At 40.4% G+C, this 16,686-nt stretch overlaps 1 protein-coding gene across 1 annotated transcript in view; it reads right to left on the bottom strand.

Moving 5' to 3' along the window:
* Positions 1 to 13,286: 13,286 nt before the first annotated feature.
* LOC120800393 (vasorin-like) overlaps positions 13,287 to 16,686 on the bottom strand; it is a 34,598-nt gene continuing 31,198 nt past the window's right edge. Inside the window, exon 2 of the mRNA XM_040146469.1 lies at positions 13,287 to 16,686. This exon is cut by the window's right edge and continues 1,427 nt beyond it. Coding sequence (XP_040002403.1) covers positions 15,966 to 16,686 — 721 coding nt within the window. The 3' untranslated portion in view covers positions 13,287 to 15,965.

The following is a 16,686-nucleotide window of genomic DNA, read 5'->3' on the forward strand; positions in this document are numbered from 1 at the left end:
TGATTAGCTTTGCCTTGTGCAACACTGGTTCATGTTCCTCAGTTAGTGCTGTAATCCATCTATTTATAATGCAATTTCTAAACCTAATTAACTGTTACATAACACACCATCTAACTACTATACAATGGTAGACGATTAAGAGATCTTGACCAACTGAGAACAATGAAGTAAGTGTCACACTTTACTGGCAGGGCTTGCTTTTTGTCAGTAGTTTCTTTGTGAAACCAGAAGGTTACTGGCTTACAAACCCAGGAGAATACTGGCAGAATGGAAAAATAACATGTCAATATCTGTTTGAGTAAAAGGCTGTCATAAATCAAATTTTACAGCTTACAGGGGCACTGCACTAAACTTAGACATGGAGATCAGTTTACTTGTCTCGAAAAGTACTACTCAATTTGTTTTTCTTTTTCTGGTAGACAACAGAACAAGTATTAAACCCGTTAAGACTACATGTTAACCAGCAGTCAACTCCAAGCCATTTCCAAGCTGCTGCTCTGCACTGCTAAAATCCTGATTTTTTAACCGCGACATTGTCTGACGAAATGACAACACACAGTGGTGTGTTAAAGACAACGGCTGTGCTGTGATTGGAGCTGTGGTTACTTATAAAATGGTCACTTAGAGAGTAAGTTAGAAGTTCGTTCACGTCTGTGTCAGCTGCCGTGCGATCAGTTGAATGAAATGCATAGAGAGGTGTGTCTGAGAAGGGAAAACCCAACCTCACGCCTTTGGGACAATGCTGGCGACTCTTCTTCTACAGAAAGTAGCTAAGGTTTGTCCAAAAAGTCATTAGACTTGTCGCTAGGTGCTTTTGTGCAGAAAACTCGATGAAAGGATGTGAAAAGTCGGTAAATCTAGTGACAAAGGTGCTAAATTGGCAACACTGCCTGTAAACGACCCCCTGATGATGCAATAGAAACTGTTTGCGCCAATTCATTTTGAAAGAGCAACGACTAATGGGGAAACTCGAACACCCAGCCAGCCAACCAATGGTGTAACGTCAGCACTCAGTCAAGCGGCATTCGGCTGACTAATGGTATAAGTTTATCACCTGGTCAGTCAGTCACGGATATTCGCGTTAACAGGGCTGGCCCCGCTGTTGGGGTCCAGCCAAAAAGATGTATAATGACATCTGTGTTTTTGGAAGAGCTTTCTGGAGGGTTATTGTTTTACGCTTTACTTATTTCATGATGAATCGTATCTTTCATCTACAAACTTTTTCTTGATTATCTATAATTTATGACTTTTTTTTACAAGGCAATTGTTCCTCTTTGAATTTTAATTTTATTTTTCAAATCCTCTAAAGTCCTTTAAAAAAAACAACAACAACAACAACTTCAATTTACTTAATTGATTCACAAGTTTGAGTGGTTTTCTGGTTTGAGATTTGAAAATTACTCATTGTCCTAAAGATTAGGTTTGCCATCATAGTTCTAGTTTTAGCCTCTGTTTGTTGGAACACGCTTTTGTTTTCCCGATGTGACTGCTTCGGTTTCTTCCACTGTCTGTCAGAGCCGAATTACGCAGGTTTGGCTTATTTAAAACGAAACGCTGACGATCAGTGGAGGTTTTTCTTTTGGACTTCTAACTTTGTTTATATGAGGCTGGGAGGATGCTGTATCTTGAGCAGGGCAATGATAGGAAATTCAAGCAAGGTCAAACAAACACAGAAATCCACATGTGCCCTTAGATGAGGTTAAACTATAATTACTACGTGGATTGTTTTTAAAATGAAAAGACATTTTGACAGTTGTGTTTCAGAGTAAAGTAGAATGTTTTTAACAAATCCTCAAATTTGAACTAATATAATCAGGAAATTCTGCCTATATTTACCCATAATGTATTCATGCGCACATCTGTTTCATTGCTCTGTGTCCTGTTAAAACATTACCTCACCGATTTCTCCTAGGCAACCCATCACCACACACACAAATCTCACCAACACGTCACGAAGCCTGGCTGTTTCTCAGTTCAACGCTCTCTCATATCACCTCTCAGCGGGCTCCACACAGCCTGCTGCTGAGTTTTAAAATTTAATCTCCCACCTGCGAGCTTTTCAGTGTTCACACAGTCACCGCTGATCCCACGCAATCCTAATCTCCCTGTGCGTTAGGAGGGAGGGGTGATGCAATGTATTTAGTCTGACCGGCGTTGTGTATATGTTGGGTTTGGTTTGGCACAATACATTCAGAGAGAAGTTCAGATTGTATATAAAAGTTATCTTTTTTTAAAATTAGCTACGATGCCCTGAATTAAAATAGTTTGTTACAAATAGAAAATTTTGATGAAATTTCCTCATCACCAAGAACTTTTTATCATCTGATATTTTTTGTGCCTTTTAAAAAAAAGGGTATAGGATAAATATGAAAATGTATTTGTCAGATAATTATGTTAGTTTGGCGGTAGCCTAATGGATTGTTCATCTCCTGGAGTTGCTTGTTTGAATCTGTCAGCCACTGCCACCTATATTGTATATTAATTTGATTTTACATTTTAATAAAGCCCAGTACCTGTTCATTTGGGATTAATGCACTGCTTTTGTTATAGTACGCAATAAAATAAGATAGAATCAGACAACATTTTACTATCGGATGATTTTAATTTTCTTCTTTTTGCGTTAAACACATTATCACTGATGGTGGATGTTGTGACAAGACAACAACATTTATAGCTGCTTTCTCCAGGGAATCACATTTACTGTAAATACTATTAATTTGTTTTGCCACATGCGTTTTGCAGGAAACATATTGCTGCCTGGATTATGTTCAGTTACAATGTTTGTTCAAGTGAAGGAAGTGCTACCTTTTTGTAGCGCACATGGTCCACAAAGTGGCGGTTGGGGTAGATGGTGGCTGTAGAAAGCACAGGACTTTGGCCGCATCAGAATCAGTTGTCCTGACTCTTGCGTTTGGTTGGGTTTAGGCAACAGAGCACTTAGATTAAGGTTAGAGAAAGATCGTACTTACAGTTAAATGTTAATAAAGTAAATGCATCGTGCGTCAAGTCACTTCCGAACTTTTCAGTAATAAACCAAGCCCATGATCTTTGTCTAACCTACCAAGTACTTTGATTGCCTAAATATATTGTACTGTATGAGTTGTATTGTATTTGTTGTTGCAGATTGGTTGAATATTGGCTTAAAAACATTGCCAGTTTGTTATTTTCCTGTGCGGAAATATGGGGATTTTATATTACAGTATCTTGCCTATTACCAAAATAGGCAAGATGCTGCACTTTGAACTCAGTCAGCACTAAATAACAACAATAATTTATACAAAACTAATCAAGTTTTGAGATGCTCAATTTGCTCTGGATATGTTTTCAGATTTTTGATTAACCCAGACTATAAAATTAATTTTGTGTGTTTAAAAACCACACTACTCCGACATCCTTATGTGTCCTCACCCACTGAGCTCTTTGCAAACTTTTTAGGCGGTTTAAATCAGATGGCCCACAGCCATTGCAGCACTGCGAGTAGCTAAACGATACACGAATCAACTGCAAATAAGCATCGCTGAAAACTCGACACTTCATATCGCTTCAGCCCAGTAGATGTAAACATTGTATTTTTTTCTGTGTGTGTGTGTGTGTGTGTGTGTGTGTGTGTGTGTGTGTGTGTGTGTGTGTGTGCGCGTGTGTGTGTGTGTGCGCGTGTGTGTGAGCATTCAGTCAGTATGTTGTACGTCTTTCTCTCACAATGGGAGCATAGCTGACCTTGTCTGTCTGGTCTCCAAGGTGAAATCATTGTGCCACCAGTTGCCTGCACCCGCTTACCAAGTGTATTCTACGCACAGTCTGAACAGTTTAAACATTTCATCACACTCAGTCGTTTCAGTAGAAACGGACACAATGGCTTTTGTTTGAGCAGGAAAAACTCATAACTGAGAGAGGTCACTCATTTGTTTGGAGGCTCTCGGGGATTTATCTATTTGAAAGGAAATGACATGATGTTTGTCTGTCAACAAGCTTAAAGTAGCCAAACATGACTGAAGTGCAGATGTAAAATCTAAAAAAAAAAAAAAAAAAAAAAAAAGGTATATAAAAAGTGATTTGTACACTGTTTTCAGAACCTCTCTCAGGGTAGTTTACACATCCTGTTTTTGGCTGTTGAACATATAACTTGGGAGGATTAATACAAAATGAGTCATTTTTGCTCAGAGCAAAGAAAAACTATTTTAAATTTACTGAGAGAGTAAAAGAGCACAATATGCTCATAAAAGTGCAGGGAACAATATGGCTTTTATGAAATATTGAAGCCATGAGACATACCCCACCCAATATGAAGCCTTGCATTTTCTGCGCTCGCTAAAAGTAAAGTTCAGTCTTCGCACATTGTGGCATTTTGAGCCATGATTCACAAATTAATCTTGTATTCCCCTGAATTTTGCAAACTGTCACTCAGCCACTTTCTCCTTTCCTCCTCACCTCCACTAACCTTCACTCACCAGGGCCACGAAAAAACAAACAAAAAAAAAAAAAAAAAACAGCCCAAACCATCTCCAGTGGGAAACAGTGAATATGGTGAGGACTGGCCCAGAATTTGGTTGGAGAAACCACACTGAAAAAACATAATCCTCCCTGAGTTAAAAACAAATAAGGATTGCGATGGCTGCACCGTCTCAAAAGCCACTGGAAAGTCCAACGTACGTAAAACAAAGTGAGCTCACGAGAATGAGCTGCACACATTTAGGACTTGCCTGTACTCTACTTCTCTTCTCTTTTTTCTTCTCTTTTCTTCTCTTCTCTTCTCTTCTCTTCTCGAACAAGCTACTAAAGAACAATTCAATCTGCCAATTTATCTAATGCTGTTAAAGGAAACTTAAAGGAATAGTTTGAAATGTCGGGAAACACAATTATTTTGGGGAAATACACTCATTCGCGTCTTTGCTGAGAGTTAGGTAAGAATGTCAATACCACTGTCATATTTGTCTATTAAACTATTTCCTAGCTGAGCACTGGAACTTCGTTTTACATGGACAGTGCCCGGCTAGTTTTTTTGCCCCTACTTCCACTCTTTGTGCTAAGCTAGGCTAAGCATCTCCTGGCTGTGGCTTCATATTTAGTGGACAGTGGCATCAGCCTTCACCTCTGACTCTCAGAAAGAAAGCGAAGCACATTTCCCAAAATGTTTAACTCATCCATAAATTATGTGAAAATGTACGTTCTGTGAAACATGCATATGTATTTGACTGTCAAACACATATGTAGTAACACAGTGTGACTGTTGTTTGCACAGTGATTGAATTAAGTTAGTGATCAAAGTAACTAGATTTAGTAAAATATAAAACCTAAATTAAATTTACCTTTAAAGATTTTTAAGAGATGTCAGATGATTTAACCATTCACTTAAACAATATACATACACAACAACATCAGTGTTTAGAGAGATAAAATTTGTCCCAGTATTCTCCCCAAAAAGCTACTTCATCTTCTTTTGTAAGTTAATGGAACTTTTTTGGTTCGATTTTGAATGAAGGGGAAAACAACTGCTAAGAAAAGATGAAAAGGTCGTGCGGCCTCCACTCAAAGAAGATTTGTGTGGATCGGCAAGAATGGCGGAGAAGAACGGAGAATCCAGAGTCAAAACCAAGAGGGAAATGTGAAAGTTAAAACATGCTTGACATGATCAGCTGCGCTGTGTATGCCTCATCGAAATTTAAATTGATTGTTATAAGTTTTGGACCAATAAAATGCAATACGGGGTTTAACTTTTAATCAACATCAATCTTACTACAAGTTTAATTTTTGGAGAAACAGAATCATGGTCCCAATCAATTATACTCCCTTGCGGACACAGACAGCTGAGGACAGCTGTGGACAACAACGGACGCGTAGTTGTTCATATCATTCTACTTTCTAGTCCTAGTCTAGTCTTTCTAGTCCGCTTGGTGCGGCCGTTACGCACTTGGTGCCCTTGTGTAGTGTAGTGGTCACAACAAATTGGTGGTACAGGCCGCACAGAGCCTTGCATACACACTCTGATGATGAAATTTATTTCACTTTCGTAATCGCAGATGTGGAAAGTATAACACTAGCCTAAGAATCCACTTGGGGCAAAGTGTGTAACAGAACCAGTTTTGACCAGCTGCTTGCCTTAGCCAAAGTAAACAGTGAAACAAACCCCTTAAAACCAAAAAATACGATGTCAAATCTGAAATCAACATGTTTGATATGGTCCAGATATGAGTCACCTCATCCCTCTACCCCTGTTGCTCCTTCTCGAGCCTAATGACTTCTCCCCGTCATCTGTCCCCCCTTCCTCTTTCCTGTCAGGTCATGTCAAAATCTGCTTCACATCTGGCCTGACAAACACCAATAAAACAGGGCCTTTGTTATGGGGGTGGCAATTCAATAACTCAGTTGGTATCAATCCGATGACAGGAGGGGAAAAGCCCAGAACCTTACCAGACGTTTCCTGTGACCAGGGAGGAACAAACAGAACGTGGGAGGGAAGAAATAAGAAGTGAGAGAGAGAGAGAGAGAGAGAAAACTGAAAGGTAAAAAAAAAAAAAAGAGGGTACGTTTAGATGTAACATGTATGTCACTGCCAACACACTGTAGTTGAAATGAGTCTGGAAGCCTGACAATGAGCAAGAGTGCCTCATAAAATTAAATAAAAACACACTGAGTGCAATGACGAGCGGGAGAGAAAATTAAAAGCAGCCAGGAGGAAACAAGGAAGAAGAAAGACAGAGAGCAAGTAATTAAAGATGACAAGGGGAAGGGACGAGTTCCTGAAAATAGCTAAACTCTCCAAACACACACTTTATTGTTGGTATAAGTGGGCATAAAGAGGCTGGCCCTGGCCTACTCCTGCACAGGGTCGAAGGTCACTTGAAGAGAGGGGAAAGGTCAAGGGGAACAAGCCTCGCAGCAGTAAAGTTTTTAGAGAGGGGCTTTGTTCAATAAAGAAGAATAAACAATGCAAACAAATGTGTTTAGTATCAAAACCCCACCGCCGGCAGGGTTGAAAGTTATCTCTTTAAAGCTTGCAGCTTGCTAGCGTGGTTGGTGGCAGCTGCAGTTAGCTTAGATTCAGAGCATGTACAATGCATTTAGGCCCTAGGGACCACGTTGTACTCGGAAAGAACAGGTTCATACGACATGCAGTCCGACCACAACATCAAAACTGTTTTCAGTGTTTCAAAGGGTTTTATTGGAGCAAACTTTCTAAACCCCCTGAGGAGAATGTAATTATCATACAATTTAAAATCATCAAAAATTGAGTTACATGGGTTTCATGCGACAAAATTGATAGTTCATGGGCAAGCAATTATAGATTTAACGTACTTTATGGTTACAAGCATTATCAGCACTGTAGTTGTTCTCTGCATTTGTGTTTCAGACATGCCTGCATGCATGAATGCGCCTTCCCATGCTCATGCATGCCTCTTGCACATTGTACGCATGTTTGCAAGCATATGGTTTAGAGGCATGTATGCCTCACTGAGGTGTAGTATTAGTCTCGTCTGTTATGTTTTGCAGTGAAGGCCCGAAAAAGGTGCGAGTCCTTGGTAATCCCTGCTCTGTGCAGTCATGTCATCTCCTATCACAACATGACCCTGCCTGGCCCTGGGGGCCTATTGTTGTGCCACAAAAATACTGGAGCCCAATAAACCCTCAGCTGCTGCTCCAAAGCCCAGCGTTCACTTCAGAAACACAACTCTTCCCATCACCTGCCTGCAGGTTACCTCTGCTGACTGATCGCAAGAACTCCATTACTCATACTTTTGGAAAGTGTTTGTATCCAAAAGTTCCAACGATCTGCGAGATCTCGGGTGGGCCTGTGTGGTGCCGTGTTCAAGGCTTTTTAATGCAACTTGAAATTCTGCCTCAGAGAACATGGAAGTCATTAAGAGCCCTGGGTAAGAGGAGACCTTTGGGTTCCTCAGGCAAATGAATAGCAATTAAAGCTAATTCAATTAAACCTAGTGTTGCATTTCAGAGGGGAAAAGAGCAATCCACAGCTTTATCCACTGTGATTCTTCTCATGAGAATGTGGAACATGAGATCTCAACCTGGACTGTGTGGGAAGCCATTTTAGAGAGAACTACAAAGTGAGGCTCCTCTTAAAGTGATTCAGTTGGGCTCTTTTAATTGATTAATTTTGTCCAAAAACAGTGGTGTAAACAGTGGTGTGACCATCAGTGTTCAGTCTGTTCTTCTTCAATCTGAAAGGTAGGTTCCCCTTAACTGGACTTGTAAATACAAAGAGGCATTTCGCAAGGCAATTCTTTTTTTCGGTGATTTAATTTCATCTCAACCAGAGGTGTTAAGGTCATTCACGACGATTCCTTGTGTCACATCTGTCAGAGCAAGTTTTCATTGATATATTGCACGCCGGGATGGAAGTTTTTTCAGCCCAGATTGTTGACCTTTAACCGAACAATTTTCTTTTGAATAGTATTTCTTCCATAGCCGAGACCATTTTTTTTAGTGCATTGGCCTAATGATTTATATGCAAGCTAAGTGGCTATGCAAAGCTTCTCTGTGGTCTTAAGCATTTGTTATATTTCCCAGATTTCCCCAGGTTAAAACTTAAAAAATAAGGCTGCCATCATTCTATATTGGTCTCATTGTCACCAAGTCCTATGACATGACCAAAACCACCAACATGTTAGTTAATTTCTCAATATTTTGCTACTTCCCTACTCTTGTCTGTGGCTCTTAGCCCCAAACCCACTGGTTCCTAAAGAAGATATCTTTAAAAAAAAAACATGATTCTTATGCAAGCTAATGATTTATATGCAAGCTAATTGGCTAAGTGGCTATGCAAAGCTTGTCTGGGGTCTTAAGCATTTGTTATATTTCCCAGATTTCCCCAGGTTAAAACTTAAAAAATAAGGCTGCCATCAATCTATATTTGTCTCATTGTCACCAAGTCCTATGACATGACCAAAACCACCAACATGTTAATTTCTCAATACTTTGCTACTTCCCTACTCTTGTCTGTGGCTCTTAGCCCCAAAGCCACTGGTTCCTAAAGAAGATATCTTTAGAAAAAACATAAAACTGAGTCACATTCTTTTAAAGCCTCAGCAGTTTCCAAAAACAGCTGGGCACTGTAGGTTTTAGCAAATGTTACTCAAACAGGAGTAAATAGTGCATTTGTTTGGATTACTTTCAGCTTTGCATCAATACACATTTGGTGCACAAGTGAATATTTACAACAGCAGGACAGTGTATCTAGGATCAACTCAAATAAAAATACATTGGACATGATGAAAGAACACGTCACCCAGTGCAACACTGTGCTTTGTTTTTCTGTGTTTTTAATAGTTTTTGGACAACAACGGAGCTCTAAGGCACAGAGGAATATGATTTATCAAGCTCCGATTACATAAGCAACTTCTTTTTTTTTTTGCTGTCTGTGAAGACTGAATGGAAATTTTATAGAAACATTAGAGCTAAGGATCATTGGTGATTCGTTTGTTGATTTTATGGATTTTCATTGCTCGCCCACAAAGAGCAGTCAATGATAAACCTATCACAGCAAGAGAAATGTAAAAGAATCAATTAGATTCAAGCAATCTTGCAATTGTATTTTTGAGGAACAAATGTACCTTTTCTCTGTACAACAGACTTTTCCCCGCCATTGACATTTTGTTTCCCATAATCAGAAGACTGGTACTCAACCCTCCAATTAGACGTCCACAGATGAAGGCAGGTCCAGTCCCTGTGAATAAATACATAACTCCAGTAAGTGGCTGTGATCAGGATTTACTGGGACTGGAACCGAGCTGAGACGCCAGGACATAAAACCTCAGTTCAGAATTCCCCTTTAAAGATTAGAAATGCATTCTGGAAAAAGGATCTGTGTTATGAATTAGCGCCAAAGGTTTTAGTGTATTTGCAAATGGTTTTAAACACTATGAAGTATGTGAATCCCTTTTAACTTCAAGTAACATCCAAGCTCCCTGTGCCAGGATTTTCTCTTCAAAATGCATCAACATCCAGAAGACATAAACCGTGCTTTTAGTGTGCTAGAAGCTGTAGTAAACATTCTCTCTCGCTCTGTCTCTCTGGCTGTTATGTATTAGACAGGTATGTCAGCATTGATGGAAAGAAATATTGCATCACAGATGAGTTGCATATGGAATTCACAGCTGTAAAATGGTAGGTTAGGTACAGTGTATACACAGAAGTATGTATGCACACAAACGCACTGAGCAGAAGGGGGTAAGAGGCTTGTGGGGTCTAAACCATTATCAAGTCCAACAATCTGTCTGCAGTTGGATTTTGCCCCAATCACTCTTTCCTCTGTCCTCTTTTCTCCACTTACTCCATCTATCCACCACCAGCAAACTCTCACTGCTTTCATTACAACCAGACTGTTCAAATAAATCAAGCCTCTCCCCCACCACTGGCTTTCTTTTTTTCCCCCCTCTCTTTCTCTTTCTTTTCTCTCAGCGCCCTACAGAAGTCCATGTGGAGGAAGGTCCCTAAACGAGAAGCACATTTTGGGTGTAATGAGGGTGATGGGCTGTGAAGTTGGTGTTTGTTTTAATGTAGGGGCCTCATTGAGGCTCCACTGTGTGCCGTATAAACCATTGAATTGTATGCGGTATATGCATTGATTGTCTTCTTCTGTAACACGTTTTATGAATGCCTGAATGACTGACTTTCAGCCACTCTCTGATAGACAACCACGACTGTGACGGTTCTGGGTCAGGGCTAGCTAGTTACCTGCATTAACACGAACCAACTCGTCCCAGTTTTCCATCATTAGCATCTAGCCTGTTTGTTAGGGCAACCACTTGTTACTCATAAAAGCAACATCAAAGGCCTCAGGGGAGACGAGAAGGAAGCAGATTGCATTAGACAGCTAGTCAGAAGGTTTTATCTCAGTGGTCCACATCCGTCAAGTCCTACTGCTCAGTTCTCTAACAGTTTTGAATCCTCCTCCTCCTCCACATTAGCACAAGTGAAGGGTCTTATCTGTGATGCTAGACAAATATTGTCTCTGTCTGCAGGTCTGTGCCACGAAATAGCTTAAGAATAGACTTGCTGGCTACTGCTTGGTTACAAACTGATCTCATCGCTTGGGTCTGTTACTGTGATCTAAACGGAGAAGATCACAGCCAAAAGTCACAGCCGATGTGTTCATCACAAAACATTGTCAGTGTCCATATCTTTGGCAGGTTCAGACAGCCTGACACTGAATACCATTCTAGGATTGTAAGGATTGTCTGTTATGTTTCTGGGGTTACAAATTGTCATGAATTGTTTTTCACTGGAAAAAATGTTTTTGGGCTGGGCGGCTTTTCCAGAAAATTTTTTTTTTACTTTACTTCTCAGAGAATTCCTTTCAGCAAGTAGCCGATCCGAGAAGTAGGCAAAAATCTTCCAAACCCGCTTTTTGCGGTTCCGCTTCAGTTCCCTTTTATATCACTCTGTACTATTATGACATTTTATTAGTGTTATGTTGACTTTTGTTTACACAACCCACTGTTTTGCTGCATCCTAAAAAAGAAATCTCTCTCTCCCTACCGCCAAATTTAGAGTATGCCATCAGGCCACACCCTTTAAAACTGAGTCTCGTTTTAGCAGACACACGAAATACCAAACGAAAATGTTTACCCCCTAGTAATTTTCTGTGGAACTCAGGATGATAATCTACAAAACCCGTCCTCCGAGCCACAGTGGCTGCTGTCAGTCCTCCAACTCTTTAAAAGAATCCCCTTAATTTTAACATCTTTTTCATTAGAAACTGAAAGGGTATAATCTGCTCCATGATTGTACGGTATAATTAGGTATTTGTATTTCTTTATAGACTTCCCACTGTTTTTCTGGACATTAAACATGTTCAGTTGGCAAACTGTGACTGATGCTGTGAGGTTCGCTCATGACCTGAGGTGTGCTTAATGTCCTGTCTGTATGCATTTGTGTCTGTCTTATTGCAGCCTGCTTATAAGCTAACCACCCAAAAGTTATCATATCTATTAGGCTTATATACATTTTTGTGTATGTCAACACACTCATAACAAGGTCATTAACAAATGGGACGCAGAGACTGCGAACGCCTGTGGGCTGATCAGTTCTGTTGTTAATCCAGATGCAAATGTTTCCTGAGGTTTTAATAAGAGAAAAAACCCCCACAAATGATCTCAGGTGTGATTGATAACCGTGTCACAATTTTCCGTTTCTTCGAAGGTCAAAGTTCATTTATTTGACATTTGCCCTCCGTGCTGCCTGCCACAAAACGCGAGCCAGCATGACCAAATGTAGCACAGACTTTGACGGAGCAGAATGTTGTATTTAATAAAATAATGTCTGCATCCCGTTGGGGTGTGTCACTGGCTCACTGTTGAGGCCTACTGAATGACACCCGTCCTTTTCCTGCTTTGGCAAATCAAAATGCTTGCCATAAAACGGCCCGTTAAATAAATGATCCTTCCAAGGCCGGTCTGTCTGGGAGAAATGTTTGTGTAAAATTTGAAAAAATGATCCATGGCATCCTCAATCTCTGCTGCAGCGCCAGTATTTTTATATCAGAGCAGACATACCTGAACAGTGAAGTCACCATTGTCTCCATTTGGTAGGCCACGGATTCCGATCGGTGACACAACGCTGAACCGGGACGGTCCTGAACCAGGACTGTTTATCAATTCAGATATAATCTAAACAGTCACTTAGTAGGAAAGATTTACCAGATGTACAGAAAGGAAATTATGATAACGTTCTATCCTTACAAGTTGCAGCTTGTATTCCTTTCTGTAAGGTTGGACCTTTAATTTTCATTGCAACTAATGTCAAAAAAATCCATGTATAAATGTAAAAAAAAAACAAAACGTAAATGTTGAGTCAGCAAGGAAACAGCCGTTGGCAAAAGCAGCGGAGCCATGTAATCTCTCTGATTTGGAAACTGTGTGTTATTTTGTATATTTTTTTCCACTGGCATCTGTTCTTGGCTATTAGCGGAAAATACAGAAAGTGACCTCCATCCACAAACCAACATAACATCACAAAGTAATGATGTTGTGGTTGAGGTTAGGGGGTATGTGTGTGTATGAGTGTAATGAGGTATGGAGAGATACGGGTTGTTTGCAATCTTCTGTTGTTACTGGAAATCCCTTCGCAGTTGTTGTTTTTAACGTCGCTCTATAACAAACCTGTACTTTCAAAATAGACTAACGGCATACGATGGGCCCAAATTCTTCAAATCCTCAAGAAGGAGGAAAATTGCGAAAGCTCTCTTGAATCTTCGGCCAACACCATTGTTAATAAAACACAAAACCACGGGCATATTGTCATTAAGGCATTTTAATACTGTTCTTTTTCTCAGCATTACTTTTCCGGCAAACAGGTACACAAAAACGTAATTGACATAACTGACAAACATGAAACAATAAGAAAAAAGCCTCTCTTAATAAACAGGGAAGGTACTGTAACAAGCGTGTCGAAAACATTTCAAACATTTCCTGCCCCTCTCACTGTCCAAAGCAATACAGGGAGTCTTCCAGTTGATATATTGGGGGGAAGCAGATATATGAGCATCTGCGTCTGTGTTTATACTGGAATATTGACAGAGTGAAGAGTGTGGTGAAGCCAAAGAATGGTAAGTTGATTTTGGACAGTGCTGGAGTGTAGTGCATGGACTCAATTATAAAGAAGACATACTCTAGATGAGGAAGCAAAAAAAAAAAAAAAAAAAAAGAAAGAAAGAAGGGAAAAAAGACACACACACCTGAACAAACCAACTGATAACACCCAGTCATCTTCGCTTTTGGCTGTTAGATAACCAAGAAAACAAGGAGGGGCTTTTTTTCTTTTTTTTTTTTTTTAACCTGGCTAAATTGATCATATTACATTTCACGTTTCTTCATTTTTAGTTTGTAATGTAAATAATGCAATGTCTTCTGGGCAAAATAAAGGCCCTCTAGAAGACCCCCTTAAGGCTCTGCACCGATGTCGCTAATTCACATCTCTGTTAACCTCTTATACTGAGCAGTGTAAGATTCTTTTTCATGATCTTTTTTGGGGGAAAACATATATATATAAAAAAAGAAAAGTAACACTAAAAGCTTGTGACATTCCCAGGCCCAGACAGGAAAAAAAGAATAAATACTTAAGAAGGGCACATTTCACAGTCTGGTTGGCAGTAAACAAGCAAAACAGTCTCCAAACACACAGGCCAATAATCGTTGTTGAGCAAAAACACACTGGATAGTTAAAGTGGAGGGACAGAGAACCAGAGAGAGGGTGTGAGATGACAAAAAGCTACAGGGGAACCACTTTCTAGACCATATCTCAGAAACGATACGTCCAGAGGCGCAGAGAGGAAACAACTAGTGCCCGAAACTTACTGACACTCACAGCAAATCGCCTTGATTCTCTTTGAACTTTTGTTCTTTTCTCGGCGCGCGCGCGTGCCACTCTATAGGAGTGGGCTCTGTGGCAAAAGGCCTTGAACACAGTTTTGGGAGCTTTGACAGTCAAAAACAGTCTGAGGCTTGTCTTAACCATGTCCTTTATGAAGCGTTGGCAGACCTCGCAGAGAGAATCAAGTGTCTGACACTTGACAGTTAGATTCATTTGGTAAGTTCCTCAGATATACTGTGAGTTGGCGAAAAAGCATTTCGTACACAATATCAAGATAACAGAGTATTAATTTAATCTTTTCATTAAAACCCTTTAGATATTTGATTATTGCTGGTGACTTGTAGTGCTGGTCTCAAGAACTTAAACTAGTATTAACTTCTACACTCACTGCAAGGAGCTTAGGAAAGTTTTAACTACATGTAACCTAAAATGGAAATAGGAAATGATCAAATCCACGATGACTTAGGCAAGCTTTTCAAGGGGAAAAATCAGTGATGTTTCAACTGACACTAATAGAAATACTGAATGGACATCAACAGCGAAAAACGCAATAAAAACTAAAAAACAAAACAAACAAAAAAAAACACATGACAAAAACAGAATATCATGATATCCGCTAGACAAAACAGCCTTCTCGTCACGGCACAGAAAAATGCAGACAAAGTCCATTCACAATGGCTTTCAGTCCATTTATCTTTCACAGCAAATTTATCTCCCGTGGAGCCAGACGTTTTCGAATGTGTGGAAAGAATTATTGTAGATCTGTTGACACTGAAAAATCCAAATCCACATGTGAGAAATGTTTTGTTCTGATTAGATAATGTGAACAGCAAAATATGGAGTTGGGCACCTTTTATGGTCATCAACCTATTACTAGCTTTGTAAAGTATTGTTGTTATTGCATTTCCTTATGTGACCATCAGTCTTCTGGCAGTTCGTGACTGGGACATCAGAAAGGAAAAGGAATTTTTTTTTTCAGTGCAAGTTCTTTTTATTATTCCCATGGAGCATTTGGAGTTGGTTGAAACCCCATTTTGTACCAGGACGTGTGGTCCAGGCAAGTCTACATCTTCCTCTCTGTTTTCATTTAAACCACTGTCATTTCCTCCACTTCTGTAGCCCAAACAGTGAGGCGCATTTCTCCTTACTGTATCTCCCAAATCCAGCAACAAGATTACAGCTCATTTGCATAGTTTCTTTTATATAAACAAAGAAATTTTAAAAATGAGCCATCGATTACAGTTGTGTCAATGCAAAAAGGCACTTCCGTTTGCTACTAAGATCCCTCTAGTCATTGCACTTAGTTTAATTACTTGGTTAGGTCTAACCATCATCAAACTCGGCTAGATGACTTTAAACCTCATCCTGTTTATTGTCCCATAGTGGTTTAGCACATTTCCAATACGCTACATAATCTTAAATTCATCATTTAGTATCTTTAAAATAGATGATCCATTCTGTAGTGTTATCATTTAGACAAGTTCAAATAAGTAAGTGCCACTTTTCGTATTGTGGATGTGTGAAATTTGAACTAAATTAGAATTTTAACCACTAAGTGAGCCTTAGCAGGATCTCACAAGTCCTGATGGGAAAGCCCACTCTGTCCAAAATCTTTCCAAGTGTTTGTATTTTATTGCATCTTAGAAATAAGATGGCTTTAGGGATGCTAGATTGTTATTTGATGGGCAGTGTCCTTGCATCAGGGGTACCTCATAGTCCAAGCCCCCATTTTGTTGCAATGATGGAGGCGGCTGAGGTGTGTGACAGCGGTCAATCTCAGGCTGTTTGTGGGGTAGTGTACCATTTCCCCCATTCTCCAGACAGGCCTTGATCCCCTCCAGTTCCATGGGATCAGGATCAGCTGGGCCCAGCTCCAGCTCCATTCCTGCCCTGGCTTGTCTCCTCTTCCGCAGACACATGATCGTCCCAGCCACCACAGCCAACCCCAGCACCAATGCCAGAGCAGCCAGGGCAGGGATCAGAGTATACGTTACCTGGCTCTGTGGCTCTACCCTGGGCTCTAAGGATGCCAGTGGAACCCCTTCGGTGCGAGCTTCTGTACACGACCCTGTTTCTACAGAGCTGTTGGCCCTAGAGTTGACTCTCTCACCGAGGGGACTGGCACATACTGAGTAGGTGCAGTTGGGTCTTAAACCACGCAAAGTGTACTCAGGGTAAGATGCAGGTACACTCAGGATAATGGGGCGCCGGTCAGGCCCTGAGAGATTACGGTAGGTCAACCTGATGCCACGGATGTTTGGGCGCGTCTCGATGAAGCGGTGCAGGTCAAGAAGGATAGATGTGGAGGTCACCTGCCGTGAGCTGATGGCATCAAGTTCAACGGGCATCACAGGGGCAAGT

This window comes from Xiphias gladius, chromosome 15 (assembly GCF_016859285.1).
Source record: "Xiphias gladius isolate SHS-SW01 ecotype Sanya breed wild chromosome 15, ASM1685928v1, whole genome shotgun sequence".
Classification (NCBI taxonomy): domain Eukaryota; kingdom Metazoa; phylum Chordata; class Actinopteri; order Istiophoriformes; family Xiphiidae; genus Xiphias; species Xiphias gladius.